At 41.3% G+C, this 26931-nt stretch overlaps 1 protein-coding gene across 2 annotated transcripts in view; it reads left to right on the forward strand.

The window, feature by feature from the left end:
* Nucleotides 1-3925: 3925 nt before the first annotated feature.
* OIT3 (oncoprotein induced transcript 3) overlaps nucleotides 3926-26931 on the forward strand; it is a 38616-nt gene continuing 15610 nt past the window's right edge. The window contains exons 1-5 of one of the 2 annotated variants that reach the window (XM_056113338.1): nucleotides 3926-4022; nucleotides 8735-9109; nucleotides 10000-10110; nucleotides 14589-14711; nucleotides 24106-24228. In XM_056113338.1, the coding sequence (XP_055969313.1) occupies nucleotides 3962-4022; nucleotides 8735-9109; nucleotides 10000-10110; nucleotides 14589-14711; nucleotides 24106-24228 (793 nt within the window). In that variant the 5' untranslated portion in view covers nucleotides 3926-3961. The remainder of the gene's footprint in view (nucleotides 4023-8734; nucleotides 9110-9999; nucleotides 10111-14588; nucleotides 14712-24105; nucleotides 24229-26931) is intronic. The other variant, XM_056113339.1, reaches the window with a different exon arrangement.

Genomic DNA, 26931 nt, shown 5'->3' on the forward strand with positions numbered 1-26931 from the left:
TTTTGTCTGGTAGTGATCCCCCACCAGATCACTACACCCCCAATCCTATTTATTAATAGCATTGTCTTGCTGTTGTTGAATTTTATGAGTTCTGTGTATATTTGAGGTTTTAACCCCTTCTTGTTTGTATAGCATACAAACATTCCCCTGTGTGTTGACTGTTTTTGTTAATAGTTTCTTTCACTGTGTAGAAGCTTTTTAGTTTGATTTAACATTATTGGTTCACTTTTGCTTTTGTTTCCCTTACATAAAGACATAAAGACCCCAAACCTACCTGACACCTGGGCTGAAGCATGAGTACAATGCATACGCCTTATTTCCCATTGGTGTAATCATTTGCTCCCCTATTTCAGCCATCATTTATTTCCCAGGAGCTCTCAAATTATTATTGTTATTCTAGTTCAAATCATTGCTAAACAGCAGACTGGCTTATCCACATGCTAACTGATCTATTTTCAGCTTTCCCCACTGGACATAAATTCCATCCATCAAAGTTCCGTCAGGTCAATTTTGTTTTTCAATAGCACATATTTTCGAAAGAGAAGAAAACATGAACATTTAATATGAAACAAAATTTACGATTAAGTGTAACATTGAGTGAGGTAGAAGAGAGTGTAAAAGACATCTTAAGAAGCATTCAGAGATCCAGAATTTGAAATGCCTATAGAACAAATGACCAGGTTTCTTCAACACATGGCATGCAGGGGCAGGGGCTGGGGGAGGGTCAGGTGAAGGACCATTATAAATTAAAGGTAATTTAGACACAACTAGATAGAGTGGATGAATCCTGTTTGAATCCTGACTCAAACCGACAGTGCAAAGAAAAATTATTAGGGAATTTTAATTATGGAATGAGTACTAGATGATACTGAATGTGCTCGTATGTGCAGTCCTCAGTTAGACCTTAAGGACCACAGAATTCCTCTGGGGGTGACCCCTATTTTTAAAATAATATGAATTTTGTGAAAGTATGCTTTTTGTGGAAACACAGGGGTCAGATTCTCTTCTTGAATATGGCAAGCACTGGACTTGGTCTATCAGTAGCATAGTCCCCTATATGGTCCCTCAAGCCCGCCAGGAGTAAGCCCTGAGCACCTTTGGGTGTGCCCCCTGCAAAAAAAATAACATTATGATTAGCACTGTAGCACTGTCCTCCCGCTGTTCATCGATTTGCTCAAGCAGGCACCAGTAACGTCTCCATTGTGAGACTTGTTGTTACTGTTTTTGGCATATCGAATATGCCACGGGGCGCTTGTCAGGCTCTGCCATGCAGGCAGGATATTCTTGGTAGCTTGCTGGGCTCTCCAAGAGGGATGGGGGAATCGAACCCGGGTCTGTTGCTTGCAAGGCAAGTGCCCTACCCACTGTGCTATAGCTCCAGAACAACATTATGATTATATTTTTTTAAAAAATGCAAAAAGGGCACAGGGCCTGGAGCAGTAGTACAGTGGGCACTGTGTTTGCCTTGCATGGTCCTGGTCCACGGTTGATCCCTGGCACCCCGTATGACTCCTATAGCACCACCAGGAGTGATCCCTGGTCACAGAGCCAAGAGGAACCCCTGAGCATTGCCAAGTGTGGCCCCAACACAAAGTTTAAGTTAGAAATACATACTGATGAAAAATAAGATTAACAAACTGTTAAATTGTTGCAAAGTTGGGTATACATTACTATCTTTTCTACTTTTCTGGGCATTTGAAATTTTTCATCCTAAACGGTTAAAATGGCAGAGCAGGTCAATTAAAAAGGGAAAAATAGAAATAGGAAAAAAACAATCCTACCACCCTGGGAAGGCTTGTTTACAGAACCAAAGGGTTATCCGGTGACAGGCCTTGACCCGAACAATCCATCCTGGCAGCAGAGCTGGCCTTATCTCAGGCCCATGTCGTTTCTCCGTCGCACGCTTGACGTGCTCACATAGGCTTCTGGAGCAGGAAATTGCAAAGGATGTATGTTCCTTCTGTTAAGAGCAGGGACACTTCGCATCACTGAGCCACTTCCTCAGTCCCAGGTTTACCCGTTGCTGCCGGCAAGGATGCACCAGAATGGTAAGCGCATGCGTGGTCAAACTGCCTGTGGTTACTAGTCCCTGAGCAAACTCCCGGTCCCAGGGTTAGGTCATTAGAACCCCCTCGCTGGATTGTCCACTCTCTGCTTTGGGTGAATCTTTTCCCTTAGCCACTGTGAAAATACAGCCTGGTCCCTAAGCCCTTGCAAGCACTCATGTTTTTGAATAGAGGCCCTTAGAGAAAAGGAACCACACTCATTTGGTCAGGAAAAAAAAATTTTTTTTAAGTTTTAAAAAATTATGAAGACAAGCTTTGAGACTTGTCCTAAAGTGAATACAACAGTCTTTCCCCAGTCACTATTAAGTTAGTTATTAGGAAAAGAAAAGTAGACCAGGAGAAAACGTTCGGTTTCATGCAGGTTCGCAATGTAGCATTTAAACTTAGTGTTGAGTCACTATACAGACTTTAATTAAATGTGACATTTAAGAACGAACCCAGACCTTTTCCAGCCCCTCTTCTTGTCCTTCATATCACCTTCAGAAACCAGGATTGCTGATTCTTCAGTCACCAGCCTTGGCAGAATTTGATGAGCTGACACACTCTGAGCCTGTAATTACTCCGTTTCTGGCTACAGAGTGGCACTTTCTCTTGGTTTTAACTCTAATCATGGTTATAACTCTAATAACTTTGTCTCTTATTTTTCAGCGTTGTGAATGAATAGCTCATCCTTTGTAGTACCTCCCCTTATAGTGAGAATTAAGAAAATTACGAACACAAAGTTTCACTTCAAAGTTTTTGGGGAAAAATTTATATAATTTACCTATTTTATTATATAATTTACCTACTTCAGGTAAACTCCAAAATATATTCGCATTGAATATCTTTAAAAGTTTTATTAATGACAGGTAAGGCATGATTCTTACTGCAATGAGATCCAAATATAAATGAAAATTTCATGCAATATGCTTTAGATTCCAGAAAACCTACATGTGTAAATGAGAAACATTTTATTTTATTGTATTAAAATGTTTTGTTTTCCTTATTTACATAAGTTAAAATCATAGTAATCACAAATTGGCCCCTACTGATACATTTTCTGATCAATATGTTTGCCATTTCTTAAAATAGTGTTGGAATTAACTAAAGTAATTTGTTGTGTGTCTAAAGAGGAAGGTTGGAAAAAGGAGGGAAAATGGGGACATTGGTGAAGGGAAGGTCACACTGGTGGTGTTGGAACACTAAATATCTGAAATGACTATTGTAAACAACTTTGTAAATCACAGTGTTTTTAATAAAAATAAGATTTTAAAAATTAAAGTGAGGTAAAACACTATAAAGTATTGCCTACTACCTAATTTGAACATTTTTTTGTTTTTGAAAGCACAACTTAAATGGTAGGAATTTCTTTGAAGACCAAAGCCCATAGTAAAACAAAGTTATACATTTGCTTCAAGAGAAAATCCCTGTTCACACCTGATCTCTCTGCTCTTTTTCATGCTCTTATGGACTCCAAGATCCTGCCCAATGAGCAGTGGCTATATCTGGAGGTATTCCAAGCCTCCCTGAGTCTGCAGAGCCCCGGGGGCAACATCATGGAATCAGTTCCTAGAAGTCACAAACAAGACTTGACGTGAAGGATGTCCCCGCTAGAGTGAGAGTTCCCTCCTTGATAAGATACTGGAGTCCCATCACAGGGAATTCTGAGTGAGAACAATGGGAGAATCAGGGGTGCTGAGGTTTGGGGCCTGAGAGTTATTTGTAAAATAGCCCCGTTAACAGTGAGAAGCAACCCTCTCTGGGGTCACGGCCGGAGCAGGGGACAGCTTATCCTAATTCGCCTTTTCCTCTGATAAAGCACTGAGAAGTTTCCCCTAGAAGAACCTAGAGGTTTTCTGGGAAAAGAAGACAAAGGAAAACAGGGATCAGTCTGGCGCTGGTGGCTGGCCAGAAGGATGCCTCAGTTTCTGCCTCTCACCTGTTTCATCATCACAGTCATACCTTTGTCCCCAGTGGGTGAGTCTGGTGCCAAGGACTTGGCACACTGCATTTCTTCTTGAAGGGGTTTGCTATTACATACAGATTATTAAGTGTTACATTCCAGTATCCTAAATACTGGTTCTGGAATAGTGTAAGAAAAATGACCTACGAAGATATATTTTTGAAGAATTTCTGCCTCGTGTTCTACTTAGCCTCTTGCCTGGGCAACCAAAATTTCCATGAATCTGACATTTCTACCAGCTAAAATCTGTTAAAAAGTATGTGTGGACAGAATTCTAACCTTTTTGTATTCCAGGCACTTTTATAGTTCCAACTTTAAAGGTGAAAACAATAATAATACATTTTAGAGTTGAGGATTGACAGAGTTGAATGGTGTTTGTTTTAAAATGAATACAAGGAACTGAAATTTCCGTCCCCAATGTCAGGCAGGTCTGACTGCACCCAATTTCTTGTCTGAAAAATATGACTTTTTGCACAGACTGAATAAAAATTAAACTGTCTCCCTCTTCAGCTTGGCAGAAAAACTGGCCAACAAGGCAAAGGAAAGTTTCCAATTTAGTTCCTAAAATTTTTTTCCTTTTCCAGTTGAACTTAAGTCCTCAGTGGAAGAAAGGGTGAGGAGAAGTAGAGATGGAGAGAAATATTCTTCTTAGTATTCTGAATAGTTCAGTATTTCATTGACCAGTACTGCTTCTTGGGGACCTCAGGCCTTTCTCTACCATCTTTATTTACTTATTTTTATAAATGACTGTGTTTATTGGGGTAACACTGACTTTACAAGAGTATGAAGTTATATATACTTTAGTATACTTATATTGCCCAGTATTACAATGACAGGCCACCCCCAAAGTTCCTGAATCCTTCTGTCGCAACTGCAGGAGGCTCGCAGCCCAGTCTTGGAAACTCCACTCTGAATCTAAGCCTTTATTCCGTGACTGTCTACCCCCTGGAGTTGGTTCTTCACATACCATTTAGGCGTAAGGTCATCCAGTGTTTATCTCTCCCTTGTGACTGACTTCATTTAATGTAACCTCTATAGATCCATCCATTGTTGTAACAAGGGCATGACTTTTTTCATGACTAAGCTGTGTTCAATTATGTCTGTATTCCCCTTTGCCTATTCATCTGGCATTGGACACAGGTTGTTTCCAGGTCTTGGTTATTATAAATAAAGCTCTAGCACCCATCATCGATACACATTTAAGATAGACCTGAGACCTTTTGAGACATGAAAAATAAGTGAAATGGAATGTCCTGGATAGAATCTTTGAACAGAGAATCACAGAGGTAAAGGCTAAGGGACTCTAAATAAACTATGGGTGTAGGTTAGTAATGTGCTTACACTGGTTCACTGATGGTGGCTGTATCACCATACCAATGTATATTTTATAGTAGGGAAAACTGGGTATTGGGTAGCTGGGAATTCTAATTCTCTTCTCAATTATTCTCTAAATCTAAAATTGTTCCTTTTTTTAAAAATAGCCTTTTAAAAAATAGGCTTTAGTTTAATTAAACAGCTTGTATCTACTGCCAGTAACTAACCAAGAGCTGCTTAAACAAATGTCACCCTCCCCTCAAATTTCCATTTCCCCTTTTTTCTCTTCCTACTGTCTCTACCCTCCCATTCACTTCTCCCTTCCAAAGTAAAGGAAGGAAGGAAGGAAGGAAGGAAGGAAGGAAGGAAGGAAGGAAGGAAGGGAGGGAAGAGGGAGGGAAAGAAGGAGGGAATGAAGGAAAGAGGGAGGGAAGGAACAAAGGAAGGAGGGAAGGAAGAAGGGTGGGAGAGAGGGAATAAAGGAAGGAGGGAAGGAGGGATGAAAGGAAGGTGGGAGGGAAGGAAGGAAAAGAAAGGAGGGGATGGGAGAGGAGGGAGGGAGAGATGCCCAGACCCAGTGTGGCTCAGAAGTTAGTTGTACCCTTCAGCAAGGGCAGATGGGCTGGGCAGGGACATGGGCTGTGGTACTTCTCTTGGCGGGGCAGAGGTGCCTGCCAGGGGGTCTGGGGGAGGATGAGCACAGTCAGGAATCCTAATAAAGCTGAAGAGTTCTCTGGCTGGGGCAGAAGCTCGGAATTGAGCTGGACGAGGATTCCCTGGTCCTAGTGAGCTCTCCCATTTGAGAGCCACTGTGAAAAGAAAACTAACCTCAGCTTTTCCGTCACCGTCACATATAAGCAGTGCCAAATGCCAGGTCCAAGGTGACAGTGGAAAAGAGGGATTGAGTCCTTTGACTAGAACAGTAAAGGGGTGAATGACTGCCTTGGGGGTGGGGTGGAGTAGCGTGATAGAAATTTTCTCCTGTCCATGCAGAGTTCCCCTACTTCAGGCAAGAAGTCAATGTTGACAGATAACCCAAAAAAATCTCTGCTAGATTTAGGAAAAGACTTGCTAAATCATAAAACAGTTGTTGAGGAAGGTTTAAAAATTTCTGTAAAAGCCATTAAAAGTTGATGGCCTAACCATTTCACTTATAAAATTAGAGCCAAGAGGATAAATCAAATATTTCTACAAATTTATAATCACCTGTAAACTCGCCTTGGAAACCTTGCTTCCTGAAAGAGCTGAAGCTGCGAGAGCAGATGAAGGGCTTTTTCCATTCTGAGGGGCAGAGTCTACTCAAGGCCATTTCTGCCCCTGGAGGGACTTGAAACTGGTCGAAGGCTCACTTATGAAATCTCAAGGACATTTTCAAGGAGAGTTGCTCCTGCCACATGCAACTCTTCAAATACTGGTTTCCAGAAATAACGCAGTTGCCTGCTTAATTCCTGAGCTACCATATTCTCATTAGTGCCATGAGCAGAAGGATAAGCCCACCCCCATGGGCTGATTGAAGTTTAAACCTGAGTCTGGAAAGTAGGATGGGAAAAGCTAATATATTTTCTAGATATAAGAATGTAGATTTTTTTTATCTTTTCCCATCCACATTTCATTTTTGTGCAGTATTTATTAAAAAATTGAACTTCCTGTGCTTCAAAGCTACAAGTCAATAAGTCAGACCCAAGTATATTAAGAAGGAAAATACTCTCTAGCCAGTGCTCCTTTTTTAGAAGGTCTTGGTTTTAGAGACTATATAAGGACATTTCGCCTATGTAATCTAGTGTTTCACTTAAGTTGAAAGAAGCAATTAAATGTTGGGAACATTTTTTTTCTTGAGTCACTGTGAGATACACAGTTACACAGTTGTCAATGATTGAGTTTCAGTCATACAGTGTCCAACACCTGTCCCTTCACCCAGTGTACATTTCCCACCACCAATGACCCCAGTTTCCCTCCCGCCAACACCATCACCCACCTGCCAGCCCCCCTCTATAGCAGGCACTTTTCTTATTTCTCTCTCTCTCAAAATGGTGGGAACATTGGTATCTTCAATCAATCAGTGTTTTTGATGAGATGTTTAGCCACGTAATTAGTACACTAAAAAAGCAAGTTGAAGAAACTTTGCCCCTGTTTGAGATAGCAATGCCTTGGCTAATCGTGAATACACAAAGATCTTTATGTTTTCAACAAGCTCATGCAATAGGTACCACAATTTACTTTAGAAATAACTCAGATAACCTCTTGTACACTGTATTTTAAAGCTGTTGACATGTGCCCAAAGCCTCTTTCTTTTCAGTGGAATGAGCTTTCCACATTCATTATCACATCAAACTTTCCACTACTATAAAATTCTATCTATAATTTTGCTTACAAATGACCACACAAATGGTTTTTGAAAGTTTCCGGACATTAGAGGATAGCTGAACTGAAATGTATTTCCCCATAACAGGATCTTGAATTTGGAATAGAATGCTTAATTCCTCTTTTCCAAATCTGTTCCAGAATTTTGAAAACTGATATTCTTTGGTCTTTCCCCCACCCCCTCAAAACTGCAATTCTCAGCTTTTTGAATAATTGAATAATTTTGAGAGTTACTTCTAAGTTCAGTTAATGTCCAGTAGACCCAATTTGTCTATTACTTTAATCACCTTTATTTACTCTTTTATTACTCTTATAAAGCATAGCCTGCAGGGCAGAGGGATAATACAGTGGGTGGAGCACTTGTCTTGCACTTGGCTGATCTGGAGTTCAATTCTTGGCACCACAATAATCTCCCAGGCTTGCCAAGCTTGATTCCTGATTGCAGAGCCAGGAGTAAGCCTTGAGCACCATTAAGTGTGACTCCAAAACAAACAAAAACCCAAACAAAGCAAACAAAAATCCAAAACAAAACAAACAAAAACCCATAGCTGCAGAGTCTACCCCGCCCTCCAGGTACTCAGTCTAACCAGCACAGCGCTCTGACCAGAACCTCCCGAGCCCCTTACTGTCATGTGTTCATTTTCTCAAATGATTACTATAGCTAACAGGTTGGGTGTGATGCTAACACTAAACCTTAACTAGATTTGAAATAATTTTCTAGAACACACTTATGGTATATATTTGTCAACCCAAAGAATATTAAACAACTCTTTGGAGGGGTTTAGATAATTTCTTTTATTTTTTAATACATTTTTTTTTTCCATATTGGCCACAAACAGTGGTGCTTAGGACTGACTCCTGGCTCTGCACTCAGGAATCACTCCTGGCAGTGCTCAGGGGATCATATGAGATGCTGGGGATTGAACCTAGGTGGGCCTCGTGTAAAACCTTACCTGCTATACTATCACTCCAGCCCCAGATAACTTCTTTCTTTTGAACCCCCAAATCAAATCAAAGACAGGAAACCATGAAGTGTCACTTTCATTCCCAGCCCTGGATCCTTGCACTGCTTACATCAGTCTGACTGAGCCCTGGAGGAACACGGACCACCAATTAGATGAATCTCAAGGCCCACCGCTGTGTGATAATCACGTGGACGGGGAATGGTACCGCTTCACCGGCATGGCAGGAGATGCCATGCCCACCTTCTGCATCCCAGAAAACCACTGTGGCACCCATGCCCCCATGTGGCTCAATGGCAGCCACCCCCGGGAAGGAGAAGGGATCGTGCAGCGCCAGGCGTGTGCGAGCTTCAACGGCAACTGCTGTCTCTGGAACACCACAGTGGAGGTCAAGGCTTGCCTCGGGGGTTACTATGTGTACCGTCTGACCAAGCCCAGCGTCTGCTTTCACGTCTACTGTGGTCGTGAGTACCTCGCCTGTGCACATTTCCCTCAGCCCAAGGTCTCAGAAGCAGTCAGCGGAAAGAACCTTGCGGAACTGAGTTACAGCAGCAGTATCTTGAAATTCTGGTTAACTGATTTGGAACCAACCAGATTGCGATTTCTGCCATCTGGCTGTAGAGTTCTGAAAGAGATTTAGTAGGGGGCCAGAGAGATGGTTCAGTGGTTGGGGAGGGAGAGCAAGCATGCTTTGCAGGCTGGAGGCCTGGGTCCCATCCCAGGCTCAGTTCCTTGTGTCCCCCCAGGAGTCGCCCTAATCACAGATTATTCATTCTACCCAAACAAAATATCAGAAAACTTAATTTTGAATTTAGTTTATCCAAATAGTAGATTTCCAACTTTTAGGGGGCCGGAGAACCCCCTTCCCAGATATATACAAGGCCTTCAGATGTAGCATTGTACTGAGTGCCCAATGATTTTTTTTTATGCTATATAATGGGAAGAAGGTATTTGGTATCAGCAATTCTTTTCAATGAATTTCTGATATTTTTTTCTCTTCCAATTATGTAAATATTTTGCCTTCTTAAAAATGAATTTCAGAATGAATAACCTTGTAGGACCCTGTGTCCACAGAAAGGCAGGACATAACACTTATCAGCTCCTGATTCCTGAGGTTCTAGATGGCCAGAACATTTCTGATCCTGTAAAGGCCTTTGGATTTGAGTTGAGAATGATCGATCTCAATGAAAGGAGCTGTCCTGGGGCAGAATGGGTTCTATAAAAACCCTGCCAACAGAGAATTGTTGGTGTTGGCCCGGAACCCATTGCCCATGATAGAACTGATGAGAATTTCTCTTGCTTGGAAGTGTCCTCTGGCCCCGGCCTCTCCTGAGCTGTCTTGATTCTCCTGCAGACTTTTATGACATCTGTGATGAGGACTGCCCTGGCGGTGGCTGTCTGGAGGCCAGTGAGTGCACATGTGCGCCAGGAACCGTGCTGGGCCCCGACCGGCAGACGTGCCTGGGTAAGCAGCTCACCTTGAAGTACAAGGAATCTGTGAGGGTCACGGAGCCAAATCAAAATCTCTTCCTGGACTCCAAGCCCCATTGTTTTCCCATTTGTGTCTCTGAACCCTTGGAATGGTGTTTGTTTGTGCCATTCATAAGGAAAACATCAGAGCAAGTGTTACCAACTGCCTAGGAACAGTCTGGAATCAGGCTGTCCAATGAGTAGTCTCTTGTTTTGTGGGGGGGGGAAGCAGCTCTTGGGTTTTTTGTTATTTGCTTGGCTTTTGGGTCACACCAGCAGTGCTCAGGACTTACTCCTGGCTCTGCACTCAGGAATTACTCCTGGCAGTGCTCGGGGACCATACAGGATACTGGGGATTGAACCCAGGTCGCCATGTGCAAGACAAATGCCCTACCTGCTGTACTATCGCTTGGCCTCCTGCAATTATTTTTTTTTAATTAGTGAAACACCATGAGGTACAGTTATAGACTTACCAATTTTTGTGCTTGTCCTGCAATTCTTGGAACAGGGCTAGAGGGACTGAAAAAATGAATTATAATTTTAATGAATCTTCATTTAAACTTGATACTTGGGGATGTGGCTCAATGATAATCTGCATGCCTCACATGTGTGAGGCCCTTGGTTTTTTAATGTTTTTTTTTTAATTTTAATAAAAACTGAGATGATTCAGTTATTCAGAAAACTGACAGTGTTGGGGCTGGAGCAATAGCACAGCGGGTAGGGCGTTTGCCTTGCATGCGGCCAACCCGGGTTCGATTCCCAGCATCCTATATGGTCCCCTGAGCACCGCCAGGGGTGATTCCTCAGTGCAGAGCCAGGAGTAACCCCTGTGCATCGCCGGGTGTGACCCAAAAAGAAAAAAAAAACTGACAGTGTTGAATAATTTGTGTTACCAACAGTAAATTAGATGACTGCCTCACTTTCTTTTCCCGGTTTGCTCCTTCTTTCCTACCTATGTCCCAAGAAAGCTCTTGCGTTATTTTCTTTTTGTGCTTCCAGAGTTTTCTCAGTTAGATATAAAAATGCAAAGATAGGTATTATTGCCCCCTTTAAACCAAAGCTTGTTTATTGTATGCACTGTCCATGTATCTTGCTTAACAGTTTACCTGGGGGTTGGAGTAATAGTGCAAGGGATAAGTCACTAGCCTTGCATAAGGTTTAAGCTCCTCCCACTCACCCCCAAACTACCCTCCCCCACACCCCTCTCACTTGCCACCCCCTGTATGGTCCCCAAGCCCCACCAGGAATGATTCCTGAGCACAGAGCCAGCAGTAAGCCCTGAACACCTCTGGGTTCGGCACCCCCCAAAAACTAAAAAACTTGGATATCTTGCACATCTGTGATATGGAAATCCTTCCTTCCTTCCCACCCGAGGTGTGACTGGTGTTCTCAGGGAGATCACTAATTTTAGAGGCAAAGTTTGCTCTTAGGTGCCATATGTCAATTTTCCTTTAAGGTTTTTTGGGGGGAGAGGGTGTTTGTTTGATTGGGGTTTTTTGTTTGTTTGCTTTAAAGAAAGCTATGTTGGGTCCCAAGAAGGAGTACAGGGGTTAAGGGGTTAACTTGCATACAGCTGAGCCCACTTAGAATACCCAACATCCATCACATTGTCCCTGAGTACCACCAGGGGGCACTCCTGAGCACAGAGCCAGGACAGTCCCTCAGCATCTGCTGTAGCCCCAAGGCAACGACAAAAGGCTAGTTATCTAATTAGTAACTGTTAATTAAGTACTTTTCAAGCAGGGAGAAGAGTATAGGAAATACTGTAACAGGTAAACCCAAGTGCCTAGACTTAAGACTACCACGTTCCCTCAATAAAAATTTACAGATATAAGTAAAGCTGTTCACCCTCTAGAGGTAATTACTGTTTTGATTAGCATGTGTTCTCCCAGTCCCTGTTTGTTTTATTATCTGGGGATGTGCCCATAACAATAGATAGAATTATTTCGTGTGCTTTTAAAATTAACATTAAAATGATAAATTACCCCTTGTGTGATAGTTTCTCTAGTGTTTACCATAAAATTGGAATTGCTAGAGCATAACTAGACTATAAATAACAATAAACACTCAAATAGCAATGGCTTAAATAAGCAAAAGTGGCTTTCTCCCACACATGAAAGAAAAACAGTGCTGAGGTAAGTGTCAGAGCTTGGAAACTGGGCCCGGCTCTGTTGTGCCCATGGTCTGGAAGGCGCTAACCTTCTGCTTCCCGACCGGGCTCTGATCTTCTGTTTTAAAATCTACAAGTTCTCCCTGTGTGCTTGCTTGTTTTCAATTCCACTTCTGCTTTTTCACACACGTCTTTGATCTTAAGCATTATTTTTTCTTTTCTCGAGTAATTTTTTTAATCTTCATATTATTGATTTTTCTGCATGATTCTGCTGTATCCAAGTCAAAGCCTTCTGTGAGTTATCCTGCCAGCTCTCTCTCGAAAGTGAGTCATTTCCTCACAGGGTATTTTATGACAAGTCATTTTCTGTGGTCATTATTTTTCTGAGGGTCTTCTCTTATAAATGCCTGGTTTGTCAAAGTTTTACTATAGAATACTTTTTTTAAAAATTTAATCACTGTGAGATAGACTTTTACAAAGCTGTTCTTGATTGGGTTTCAGTCATACAGTATTCCAAAACCCATCCCTCCACCAATATATATTTCCCAGCATATGACCCCAGGTTCCCTCCCATCACCCCCCACCCCCTCCACTATGCAGGTGTATTTATTCTCTCTCTCTCTCTCTCTCTCTCTCTCTCTCTCTCTCTCTCTCTCTCTCTCTCCCCCCCCGCCCCCTTTGGGCCTTTGTGGTTTGCAATGTTGATGCTAAAATGTTATCAGGAATATCCCTTACCTACTTTTAACCCTCAGATCTTGTCCAGCGTGATCATTCCAAGCTATTATTGTCATATAGAATATTTTTTTAAAGGCCATAGCATCTCACTTTCTCCAATGAGTTCCTAAAGATCTGCTAAAATACAGACTTAAATCAAACTGGACTTTAAATACAGCACAGGAACTTACATTGCAGAAATATCTGATACTTTATTTTTTAAATTATTTTTAAGGACTACACTGGGTGATGCTCAGGGTTAACTCCTAGCTTTACACTCAGGAATCACTCCTGGCAGTGCACAGGGACCATATGGGATGCTGGGACTCAAACCCAGATCAGCCACATGAAAGGAAAATAAATGCCTTACCCACTGCCCCTCTGATACTTTCTTATGTGACATACTCTGCCATAACAGAAACAACTGCCCTTAAAAATCTTCCCCCTGCCCCCAGTAACACCAGGGGTTCTACCTAGGACCTTGAATAGTGTTCCACCACTGAGTTACATTCCTGACTCCCTTAAAATATGTTTTAAATACTGTACTTAAGCAGTGATTGCTAACCTTTTTAGATATGGATTCTTGCCATCATAATAGCTCAGCTGGCATCACATAAAACCTTTATTTCCACAAAGAGAGGCATAATTCATCATGACTTCATCACAGCATGTGTGTGGGGACCAGGTCACACTCAAATCAGGCTGATCAGATGCCTGGAAATAAGCAGGAACAAAAAGCTGTCCAGAATCCCAGGAAACACATCCCACCAGGAGAACACATCCCACCGTAGCTTTTCTCGGGGTCCCAGGAGACAGGAAGAGATGTCTGGGCCCAGGCCCTAGGAGAGAGAAAAACCTTAGAAATGAAAGGCTAAGTCCCTCCCTGCCAGCTAAGTTTAAACTTTTCCCACAGCTGAAGCTAAAAAATTGACTTAAACTTAGGCCCAGACTGCTTTTAAAGCCTTCCTTGGGCCTGACAGGCCTTTGAAGACCCTACACTGGGGTTCCACAAACTTCCACAAGCAAGGTTTGGAGCAGTTCCACAGAAAAACAATGACCATAGAAAACAACTTGTTATAAAATACTCCACATTAGGAAGTGATTCACTGTTGATAGAGAGTTGGCAGGATAAAAGGAGCATTTGAACTGAAGAGAGCAGAGTAGTAAGGGGAAATCAATACTATAAGGAAGTTTTTTTATTCTTGAGATTTAAAAAAAAAAGGATGATAAGAAAGAGGAAATAAGTTTGTAAAAAGATAAATCAGACTTGAAAACCAAAAAAGCATGCAAACAGAACTTGTAGATATGAAAAAATAGAGTGAACAACATTCGTGTCTCTGAACTGAGAAGCACAAAGACTTAGGGCACAGCTGAGAGAGCTAATACGAATGAGAGCTAATACATACCCCCCATTCCTGAACCATGTGGAATGGTCCCAGAGCAGAGCCCACGAGGCCCCCAGCACCACAGGGTAGTCCCAGAAACTTCAGTCCTTCCTGCATTGCACTGCCTGGAAAGTACATTGTTAGAGTCGCTCAGCCTCTGAGTGTGACCAGACAATATAAAAAGAAGTGGAGATTCCACTAAGGGGCTTGGGAAAGGGCGGCATCGGCCCAGCAGTATTCAAACATCTGTTTTCTCATTGACAGATGAAAATGAGTGTGAACAAAACAACGGTGGCTGCAGCGAGACCTGTGTGAACCTTAAGAACTCATATCGCTGTGCATGTGGGGTTGGCCGTGTGCTAAGAAGTGACGGCAAGACTTGTGAAGGTGAGAAAGATTCCACTCCAGCTGAAGTGAGTCTCTTGGCTTAATCTTTGACCTTCCTGGAACTTTTCACCCTTAAAAGAGGCTAAGAGGGGCCTGAGAGATAGTACAGCAGAGAGGTGGACATGGACATTTGCCTAACACATGGCCAACATGGGTTCGATCCCCGGTATCCCATATGGTTCTGCAAACACCACCAGGAGTGATTCCTGAGAACAGAGCCAGGAATAATCCCTGAGAATCACCAAATGAAAAAAAGAGACCAAGAGTATAGCTGTATCAGAAATGACAAAAGAGTGGTAGTACAGTGGGGAAGGCCCTTGCCTTGCAAACAGTCCATCTGGCTTAACTCCCGGGCATCCTGAGCCCTGCCAAGAGCAATCTCTGAGCACAGAGCCAGGAGTAAGCCCTGAGCGCTGCTGTGTGTGCCCCCCGCCAAAAAAAATCACAAAATAGGGCTGGAGCGATAGCACAGTGGGTAGGGCATTTGCCTTGCACGTGGATGACCCGGGTTTGATTCCCAGCATCCTATATGGTCCCCTGTGCACCGCCAGGAGTAATTCCTGAGTGCATGAGCCAGGACTTCATCACTAGGTGTGACCCCAAAAGCAAAAAAAAAAAAAATCACAAAATACAATGACAAAAGGGGTTCACCATCATGGAGGATGGATTCATATTGCAGACAGAACTTGTCTATTTGCCAGTGAGTAAATTTCTGCCTTCGGGGAAATAAAAAGAATGAAGTTATTCTGTGTTTCTCAAATCTAAATGTGCCCAAGAATACCCTAGGGTTCTGTTTAAAAGGCAGGTTTTGGCTGAGTGGGCTGGAGTTCTAGCCCAGGTGTGCCTCTTTTTTTTTTTTTTAATTTTTATTAGTGAGACACCATGAGGTACAGACTTACAGATTTTTGTGCTTGGGTTAAGTAACTTCGTGGTGACAACTGTGTAGCAGAGAGCCAGGAATCAGAGCAGGCAGCTGAACAAAGGCTTTTCCATGGTGGTTCTTAACTGCCCTTTCGGGGACCGGCGTGCAGGCACGTGCAGGTTCTTAGGTGTAAGCGGTTGAATACCACCATCTCCAGATTCTGTGCAGAAGAGGATCACCAGGTGCATTAGGGCTTTCCTTCCTCCAGGGCGCCAGAGAATTTCCTTCTCCCACAGGGGCCAGAGAATTTGTACTTTGACCAAGTTTCATAGGTAAGTCTTACCTTCTCCAAAGCTGGAGAATCTCTTTCTTGGATCCAAGCTGTTTCCCTCGTCTGCTTTGCATTTGGTAGATCTGTGCTGTATTTTGAAGAGATAAGCAAAATGATTTTGTTGTTGTTGTTGCTACTTGCAAGACAAGTGCTTTAACCCCTATACTGTCTCTCTGACCATGAATGTGTTAGGGTGGTTTTTTTTTTTTCCTGTTGACTAATGTTGTGAGTTTCTTATGTATCTTGGATATTTGTCCTTTGACAGATGTACAGTGAGACTCTTTTCTCCTACTCAGTAGAATGTCATTTCATTTTAATGATGGTTTCTTTTTACATTTGATATAATCCTATTTGGGCTGGAGCGATAGCACAGCAGTAGGGCGTTTGCCTTGCAGCCAGCCTGGCCAAGCTAGGTTCGGTTCCTCCGCCCCTCTCGGAGAGCTGGCAAGCTACCGAGAGTATCTTTCCTGAGCAGCAAAGCCTGGCAAGCTACCCATGAGGTATTCAATATGCCAAACACAGTAACAACAAGTCTCACAATGAAGACGTTACTGGGCCCGCAAATAGATGAACAACGGTAGGACATGACAGTGATAATCCTATTTATCTTATTGTTTTGTTTTTGTTTTCCTTGGCATTAGAGTAAAAACCCCTGTTGTGAGATAAATTATCCCTTGTAACGGGGACTTATGGTTCTCAATATATAAGTCTTTCACCTCCTGTAGGCTTATTTCTGGGCACTTAATCCTTTTTAGATGCAATTATAAAAGCGATTATTTGTCTCTTCTATTTCTTCCTTTTCCATGGACCATGTAGTTTTCCCAGTACCAGTTATTAGATTTTCATTTCTGCACTTTATGCTCTTGGGCTTATCATAAATTAACTGTTCACATGTGTGAAGATTTAATGTCAGGCTCTAATTCTATTTCATTAATCTGTCTGTATTTTCACTCTAATGCCAAAAAGTTTAGTCTACAACAGCTTCAGCATTTGAAGTTGCCTCTTCTTTGTCCAGACTACTTTGGGCAATTGGGATATCTTGTGGTTCTATAAAATTTTTAGTAACATTTGTTCTATTTTCTTTTAAGAATTTACTGGGACATGGGGCTGGAGAAATAGTATTGGGTTTAAGACATTTGCCTTGCACATGGCCAAGTCCAAATCCCTGGTACTGCATATGGTCCCCAAGCCCCATCAGAAGTGGAGGGATGGGTATTTGATCATTGTATAATTGAAACCCAAACACAAAAATTTGTTAGTCTACAACTGTACCTCATGGTGTCTCACTAATAAAAATTTTTTAAAAAGAAAAAAAAAGAAGTGCTCCCTGAGTTCAGACCCAGGAGTAAGCACTGCTGGGTGTATTCCCCCTCCTTACCCGCCCCCCCCCCCCCATATACACACACAAAGAATGTACTGGGATTTTAATAGGGATTACATGACTCTACATAATGTTTTGAGTACAGTACTATCATGTTTATCCTCCCAATACATGAGCATGGGATATTTTACTCTCTCCTTATATCATCTTTTTATCCCTTCTAACAAGGATTTATGATTTTCAACATATAGATATTTCACCTCTAAGCTTATTTCTGGTCACTTAATCCTTGTAGATGCAATTTTTTTCCTATTTAGTGTATACTTTTATTTTTTCTTTTAACAAATTAACTGTATGTGTACACATGTACATGCTTATATGTATAAGTTATTCATATCTACCTGTAGTATGTATATATACATGTGTATATATACACAGAGAGAGAGAGAGAGCAAGAGCTTAACTTAAGTTGTAATCCTTGTAGATGCAATTTTAAATGCAATTATTTTTCTCTTCTAGTTCATAACTGGCTTATCTAAGTGGAACTGATTTTTATATTTTGATTTTATTATAACCTGTCACCTTACTCTTGGCTTATTACTTCTAATAACATTTTAGAGATATCTTTGAGCTTTTTAAACTTTAAACACAGAGGTTTACAAAGTTGTTACAGGCATTAAATGTTCCAATACCAATCCTACCATAAACGTGACCTTCCCTCCACCATTGTACCCAGTTTCGCACCTACACACCCCCACCCCCAAGCCTGACTCCTTAGCAGGCACAAAATAGTTTATTTTATATTGCTTGTTACAACTAAATGGCTAATGGAATTATCAAAAAATACTTCAGTAGAAGGAAAATTTTTGAAAACCATCATGTCTCACCCAGGGTTGTTAAGTTCCTCGTCTGAGGATTTACTAAGCTCTCTGTTGCTAGTCGGGCCTTCTGCGTTATTATTTATTGAGCTTAGTTGATTTTATGCTATTTTCCCAGCATTCTTGGTATGATCCTACTGGTCAATCAGTATAGTGGAATTTGGAGGTGTTGGGCAGCCATGCATGCTCCAAGATCTATGGGATCTATAGATCTGGGACAACTCTCGCTCTTCCTCACTCTGACGAGACCCCAAAGTTTCAGTCTTAAATTCATGTACCTGGAATTTTCATTGCTTGGCATCTCTGCAGAGATTAGCCATGAAGCAGTGGAGTTGAACCATTGGCATGGCGTCTTTTGGGTTTTAGGTGTATACTGCCTGTAATTTGCAAAGAGCTGTGGCTTTATATCTTCTTTTCCAATTTGGATCCCTGTAATTACTTTTTTTTTACCTAATTACTATGGCTAGGACTTTCAATACTTTGTTGAGTAATAATAATGAGAGTAAAAATCTGTCTTGTGCCTGATCTTAGATAAAAAACTTTCCTTTTTCTTTTTGCCATTAGAATGTTAGGGATGGTTTTGTCATTCTTGGCTTTGAAATGTGTTCCTTCTGTATCCATTTTATGTTGTCAAAAAGCATTCCCTGCATGTAGGAATGTAATCCTATGAATTTAATTTTTGTCTTTGTGCTGATGTTAATGGATTTGCAGTGTTGAGCTATCCTTGCTTCCCTGGAATGAACCCCACTTGATCATCATCACTTTCATTTAATAAATTTGAATCTCATGCCACTGACAGCTGCACATTTTTGTGGGTAACATGAAGAGATGAAAATTTTCATTGTTTCTAGTTTTTCCTTTATTGCGGCTGTTGACATGTTTGTGCATTTAACTGTGGTGCCTTGGTGTTTGCACACCCCCAGGGCTGGTGGGAAACCTCACACTCTTCATTTTGGTGCTATCATGCATGCTCACCAAGAGATCACATTCCTTTTTTTTTTTCTTATTGGGTCATACCCAGCGATGCTCAGGGGTTACTTCTGACTCTGCACTCAGGAATTACTCCTGGCGGTGCTTAGAGGACCATATGGGATGCCAGGAATTGAACCTGAATTGGCTGCATGCAAGGCAAATGCCCTACTTGCTATACTATCACTCTGGCCCGAGGTCACGTTCCCAGGCTCACCAGGGTTACATGCTTATAGTTGTGGTACTTGCAGAGCTGGCTGCAGTGCTCCAGAGATTACCTAATGCCGCAGCACAGAGGGTCCCAGCAGTGCAGTGGAGGCCTGTTCTCAATGCATAAGGGCAGCACCAGGGATTAAATTTATGGCCAGACCCCTTTCACCAGTGAGTCATCCCTCAGGTCTTAGTCATTGCTATTTACAGAGGACATATGATTTTCCCCCCACAGAATAATTGACTACATGGCATAATAGATCTATAATACTGCTTATGAGGTTTTACTTTTTCTAGTTATATCCAAAATAAATACTACCCCAGAAGGCCAAATTATAGCTAGTCTACACAATTTATGCCATGCTATAAAGTTAACTCGGGCACCATTACCTAGAATATTAAACTACAATCCCTCGTGAACAAGACTAAATGTTCTTTAAAGTTTATTGAAATGGGCAATGTTCTGAATCCTCCTTAAATCTTAATTATTTTATGTGATTATCTTTGCATATTTGAATATTCAAGAGATGTTCCCCATGGAACATTTGTAACTACTCATGAGCATTTTATTGGAATTTTTACAGTTAATCCTCATATAATTTTAAAACCTAATACTCATAACTAAAAAATACTTTATCAAAGACAAAATTTTCAAATGAGATACACATTAGGATTGATGTTTATATTTGCAACCCTTAAGTTTTACTGTGATCCAAAATATGTTTCTTTAGTTTTTTGGTGAATTTTATCTTAAATGTCTTTAAATTTTTAAGTACTTTTATTAATTTGTTGTTATTAAAATATGTTTTTATAGGCTAAAACATAGCAAAGTAAAAGGGAGATCATTAAAATGACCCACACTCCTACTTGTCAATTATATACATTCTAAGTACTTTAGCATATTCCCTTAAGAAACTTAAATTCTTTAAGCTAACTTAGTTATTGTATTCACCTGTGTTTCATAGTTATAGATCTGGAAATATCCTAAGTAAACATTTAGTCCAATATCTTCACTTTGCAAATGCTAAAATAGATCCAGATAAATTAACTCACTAAAAAACTAATTTATAAGAAAAACTCCCAATTAATGTTTACCTGTTACAAAGTATTTATTACTATTATTATTATTAGTAGTAGTAGTAGTGAAACACCATGAGGTACAGTTGTAGATTTACAATTTTTTGTGCTTGGGTTTCGATTATACAATGATCAAATACCCATCCCTCCACCAGTGCCCATTTTCCACCACCATGGATAATATCCCTCCCACCCCCATCCCTCCCATCCCACCCTGCCTCTGTGGCAGGGCAATCCCTTGTATTCTCTCTCTCCTTTTGGGTGTTGGGGTCTGCAAAAGAGGCTTTGAGTGGCAAACATGTTCAGTTCATAGTCTACTTTCAACATGCATCTCCCCTCCTGGGAGGATCCTCCAAACACCCTTAATTTGGTGCTCCCTTCTCTATCTGAGCTGCCCTTTCTCCTAGAATGCCCGGCTGGCCTCTAAGCTATGGAGTAATCCTCCTGGTGCTGATCTCAGCTATTCTTTGATATTAATCTCATATTTTGTTACTTTATATTCCCCAGATGAATGCAATCTTTCTATGCCTATCCCTCTCTGACTCATTTCACTTAGCATGATACTTTCCATGTTGTACCACTTGTATATAAATTTCATGACTTCATCTTTTCTAATAGCTACATAGTACTCCATTGTGTAGGTGTACCAAAGTTTCTTTAACCAGTCATCTGTTCTCGGGCATTCAGGTTTCTTCCAGTTTCTGGCTATTGTAAAGAGTGCTGCAATGAACAAACAAGTGCAGATGTCACTTCGACTATACTTTTTTGCCTCTCTGGGATATATTCCCAGGAGTGGTATTGCTGGGTCAAATGGGAGCTCAATTTCTAATTTTTTGAGAATCGTCCATACTGTTTTCCAGAAGGGCTGAACCAGTGGACATTCCCACCAGCAGTGAAGGAGTGTCCCTTTCTCGCCACATCCGTGCCAGCATCGGTTGCTTTTGTTCTTTTGGATGCGGACCAGTCTCTGAGGTGTGAGATGGTATCTCATTGTGGTTTTGATCTGCATCTCCCTGATGATTAATGATGTAGAGCATTTTCTCATGTGCTTTTTTGCCATTTGGATTTCTTCTTTGAGAAAGTTTCTGTTCACTTTATTGCCCCATTTTTGATGGGGTTGGATGTTTTCTTCTTGTGGAGTTCAACCAGTATTTTGTATATCCTTGATATCAACCCCTTGTCAGATGTGTATTCGGCGAATATCCTTTCCCATTCTGTAGACTGTCTTTGTATTTTGGTCACTGTTTCTTATGAGGTGCAGAAGCTTCTTAGTTTAAGATAGTCCCATTTATCTATCTCTGTTTTCACTTGCTCGGCCAGTGGCATGGCATCTTTGAAGATACCATTAGCTTCAATGTCATGGAGGGTTTTGCCAATTTTGTCTTCAATGTACTTTATGGTTTCTGGTCTGATGTTGAGGTCTTTAATCCATTTTGTTACAAAGTATTTTTACATTTTCTTCTATGCTGCTCCATATCGTTTTAAGCATTCCAAAAACAAACTAAAGTACTTATCCTTTTCTATATAGGACAAATAGTAGATATTTTAGGATTTATAAACCAAAAAGAACTGTCAAAACGACTCAACTCTGCCCTTGTATTAAGAAAGCACCATTTAGCAATAATGAATGTGTTCCAATAAAACTTTATTAATATCATTTATGTGCAATTTTGCAATATTAGGCCATAGTTTGAGGACTCCTGACCTAGATGATAATGTCCAGAGCTTGCAAAGGTCATTATTTTCCTCTACTGACTTTAAAACCACCTAGTAGTCCCATTTTTCATCAAATATTTTCCCTTTTGTCCATTTGATTAAAGGTGCTTTTGAAAATGCAAAACCTTTTTCTTTGGTTTTTTTAGTGACACCCAGTGATGCTCAGGGTTTACTCTTGGCTCTGCACTCAGGAATCACTCCTGGCAGTGCTTGGGGGATGATTTGGGATGCTGGTGATTGAACCCAGTTTGGCCACGTGCAAGGCAAATGCCCTACCTGCTATACTATCACTCCAGCCCCGAAAATGCAAAACTTTAAAAAAAGAAACAGACTGCCTCATAAGAGCCATGTCATAGAGCTCAACTGAGTGGAGTTGAGCTTATTACCCAGACCTTGTTTATGTATTATGTTCAACGCACAGATCCCCAGACTCTCTCAGAAATGTGAAAAGAGATGCAGGTAATCCAGCTGGTCAGCAGTAACTCTCATCGGTCCATCCGGCTTGTCCAGTTGAATATGTACATTTCATATCAATTATGCTCAGTCTCCTTTCAAATTGGGTAGATTAAATCTGATAGACATTAAGAAATAACTTGTTGGGGTTTCCTCCAAACCACAACCAAAACTGCATGAGAAGAAAAAACAAACATCAAAAAAGACCTAACTTCATGGGCATTCTACAAAATACCTACCCAGCTTAAATGGTTATAACTATGGACATTTTTTTACATTTGTATAAATTTAATTTTATTGTTGTTTTTGCATTTGTAAAATTTCTGAAACCAAAGTCCAATGCTTATTACTAAATACAGATTTCTTAATTCAAATTTCCATTACCTACCATAAAACACACTCAAAAAAATACTTGCTATGTATTCAGATTGAATTATTTTCAGTGGCAGGCCCTGTTGGTTTTGGTGTTCTTAATTTATTTTTCAGGGTTTTTTTTATTAGCACAGCGGGTAGGGCGTTCGCCTTACAAGCGGCCAACATGGCCGACCCGAGTTCGATTCCTCCGCCCTTCTCGGAGAGCCCGGCAAGCTACCAAGAGTATTCGATATGCCAGACACAGTAACAACAAAGTCTCCAATGGAGACGTTACTGGGCCCGCTCGAGCAAATCGACGATCAACAGGAGGGCCTTTACCTTTACCTTTACCTTTATTAGTGAACCACCATGAGGTACAGTTATAGACTTATAAACTTTTGTGCTTGGGTTTCAGTTATACAATGATCAAGTACCCATTCCTCCACCAGTGCCCATCCTCCACCACCACGGGTTCCAGCATCCCTCCCACCCGCCATCCCCCCTGTCCCACCCTGCCTCTGTGGCAGGGCATTCCCCCTTGTTATCTCTTTCTTCTTTTGGGTACTGTGTTTTGCAAGAGAGGCCTTGAGTGGCAATCATGTTTGATCTATAGACTACTTTTAGCATGCTTCTCCCACCCTGGGAGGGTCTCACAACACCCTTTATTTGGTGCTCTCTTCTCTATCTGAGCTTCCTTTTCACCTAGCACATGTGGCTAGACTAACACCCAGGAATGGCTGAGATTAGTACCAGGAATTTTGCTCCATGACTTGAAGGCCAGCCACATGTGCTAGCTATGGACATTTTAAGATTACTCTTTGTAGCTATAATATTTAATAAATGTTCATGTGTATGGGGTGGTCCCTAGCTACCTCAATGAATAGGTTGAGTCCCAATAGCACCAGGTTGAGTCGAGTATGATTCCCAGTGTCAAGTGCCATCCCAACGAACAGTGTTATTGTTTAAAAAATTTTTTTTGTTTTTCTTAATTTATTTTATTGAATCACAGTGAGATACACAGCTACAAAGTTGTTCATGATTGGGTTTCAGTCACACAATGTTCCAACACCTGTCCCTTCACCAGTGCACATTTGCCACCACCAGTGTTCCAAGCTTCCTCCTGCCCACTCCTCCCACCCTGCCTCTATGGCAGCCACTCTCTCTCTCCCTCTCTCTCTAAGAAGACAGTCACAGGATTGCTTCCCTTTTCATTTTTACTGCAGACATCCAAGGGTGCCACAATAACAATGGTGGCTGCAGCCATTCCTGCCTCGCAGCAGAGAAGAGCTATCAGTGTGCGTGTCCTCGGGGCCTGGTGCTGTCTGAAGATAACCACACATGCCAAGGTAGGATGACAGCACCCCTGCCCTGCTCTCTGCCCCTCCCTCCCTGAATCTCCCTGCTGTCTTTACCCCACTGTGTCTGGATTCTTGTCTTTTAGAACATGAACTCTCATGAAGTAGTATTTTCATCCCTAAGACTACCAGAAAGTGAATTTTCCTTTGCTTTAAAAATAAATTGCAGTAAAAAAGTGAGCAAAGTTAGCATCTTCATCATTTTAAGTGCCCAGCTCAACTTTTACCATATATATATATATATATATATATATATATATATATAATTTCTGCGCCTTGTAAACTCCTGAGACTGAAGCTAAACCCATTCAACAATCACTTGTCTTCCTCTCCCCAAGTCTTATCAACCACCATTCTATTTTGTTGTTATTGTTGTGTTTTTTTATTCTAATGCATTTATCATTTGTTTACAGGTGCAGAACTTTAGGCTGTATGTTTGTGGGAAATAAGCATATGCTATCCAGTACCTTTCTTCCCCCATGCCCCTTACCTCGGTAACCACCGTGTTTTCACTGAGTGGCAACCACCATTCTATGTTCTGTTTCTATGAAGTTGGCTGCTTTAGCCACACTATTAGACAATTTGGCTTTCATTTTATTGTGATTGCTTACATTCACTTTGGATAAATCGCAAGGTCCATCCATGTTGAATGCCAAGATTCCCTTGCTTTATAAGGGGACTCACTTACGTCTGTTGCATGTTTGTTTTTCTCATTCCTTTCCAGGCTTCTGTTGGCTTCCTTTCATGGGCTCCTGTGAATTATACTGCTGTGAACTTGCACGTGCCAGTATCTTTGAGATTCTGCTTTTTATTCTTGTGACTATGTATCTAGATGTTGGATGTTAGGGTTTCCTTTTTCTCCTTTACTTTCCATTAGTGTACAATTAACACTCAGTTTAGAAGTCTAGGGCATGAAGTCAGAGTGATAGTACCAGAGTAAAGGAGCTTGCCTTGCCCCCAGCCAATTCTGGTTCAACCCCAGGCACTGTGGATGGTTTCCTGGACCTTGCAAAGGGGTCACCCCTGAGTGAAGAGACAGGAGTGAGGCCCAAGAATAGCCTGATGTGTTCCCCAAAAGAACAGAAAAAAATATTCCAAGACGTGGATATAGTTAATTCCTTTTTCTATCAGATTAGATTGTGAAAACAAATTGAATTTCAGTAATTGAAATTTCAATAATTTCAATTTAATTTCAATAATCCTCTGAAAATGATTTTCTGAAAGTATTATTTAAAAAAGTAAATGTTATTTAAAATAATATTTCAATAATAAAAATAAAAATAATATTTAAATATTATTTAAAAAGTAAGAAGAGGCTACTAAAATCTCAGGGTTGGAACGAATGGAGACATTACTTGCGCCCGCTCAAGTAAATTGATGAACAATGGAATGACAGTGATACAGTGATTCAGTGATTATGTAAAAAATCTGAATTCATTAACCCAGCACCCACTGTAAAAGCACCTATCTCTGATTTTTTAGTACCATTATTGTTTGTCCTCATGTCTGAATACGGTTCTCAAATATTTATGAGACTATCCATAAGTATTCCTTTCAGGGTATTTGTGCTACGGAGAAATGGACATGGAAAACTAAGGAAATGCCATCTTTCTTATATTAAGTTCAGGAGGAATTTATCTTCAGAGCTTCTGGTTAACTGAGCGATGCAAGGACAAGCTGGAGCTCTCGAGTGTTTTTATTGCCTTTTTTATGGGACAGTAATTAACAGTAATGTCAAAGCAATACCGTTATGTAATTTAAGCCTCTACCAAAGCAGTCTTTTTTTTTTTTTTTTTTTTTTTTTTTTTTTTATTTATTGAATCACTGTGGGAAAGGTTACAAAGCTTTCAGGTTTATGTCTCAGTCATGCAAATATCAAACACATTTCCCTTTACCAATACTTATTTTTTCCCATGAAGAACCCCAATAAAACCCCACCCCCCACCCCTCCCCGTCCCTGTGAGGCAGATGAATTCTAGTTAACACTCTATCCGCTTTGATTAGATTGTTTCAATAAAAGATTCACCACTATTATTTAGAGTTTACCCCCCCCCCCCCCAAATCAGACATGCTGAAAAAGCATTGTGAAGTGATTTGCTTTCTCCAGCTGGGTTCAAGAATTAAATGTTGGTTTTGGATTTCTGCTATTTTACTTATTGACCCTGGAAGTATTTCTACTGAAAGTCAGATAGTTAAGAAATTGGTTTCTGTGTTCTGGAGTCGTGGCCGTGCTGGAGAGCCGCTCGTGGGGGGCAACTGGTGGCCTCGGTAGGGCATGAAGGGCGGAGCGAAACGCCCCCCTTCCCATGAGGTTTTAGTCGCCCCCACACTCCCGGCTCATACCTGCTGTCCACAAGGCTCCCATGTGGCCGCCATCTTTCTTTCCAGAGAGGAGAGGGCGAATGGGGCAACACCCTTTCCCCTCCGGCAGACTTGATGGGCTGGATCAATGCATAGTCCATTCACTTTTCTGCTCCAAGCTGCTGGGTTCTGCATTAAGTCCTTGTGCTTCTGGGGCCATGGCCGTGCTGGAGAGCCGCTCGTGGGGGGCAACTGGTGACCTCGGTAGGGCGTGAAGGACGGACCGGAACGCCCCCCGACCCATGAGGTTTTAGTCGCCCCCACTCCCCCGGCTCATACCTGCTGTCCACAAGGCTCCCATGTGGCCGCCATCTTTCTTTCCAGAGAGGAGAG

This window comes from Sorex fumeus, unplaced genomic scaffold, assembly GCF_029834395.1.
Source record: "Sorex fumeus unplaced genomic scaffold, SorFum_2.1 ptg000020l, whole genome shotgun sequence".
Taxonomy (NCBI): domain Eukaryota; kingdom Metazoa; phylum Chordata; class Mammalia; order Eulipotyphla; family Soricidae; genus Sorex; species Sorex fumeus.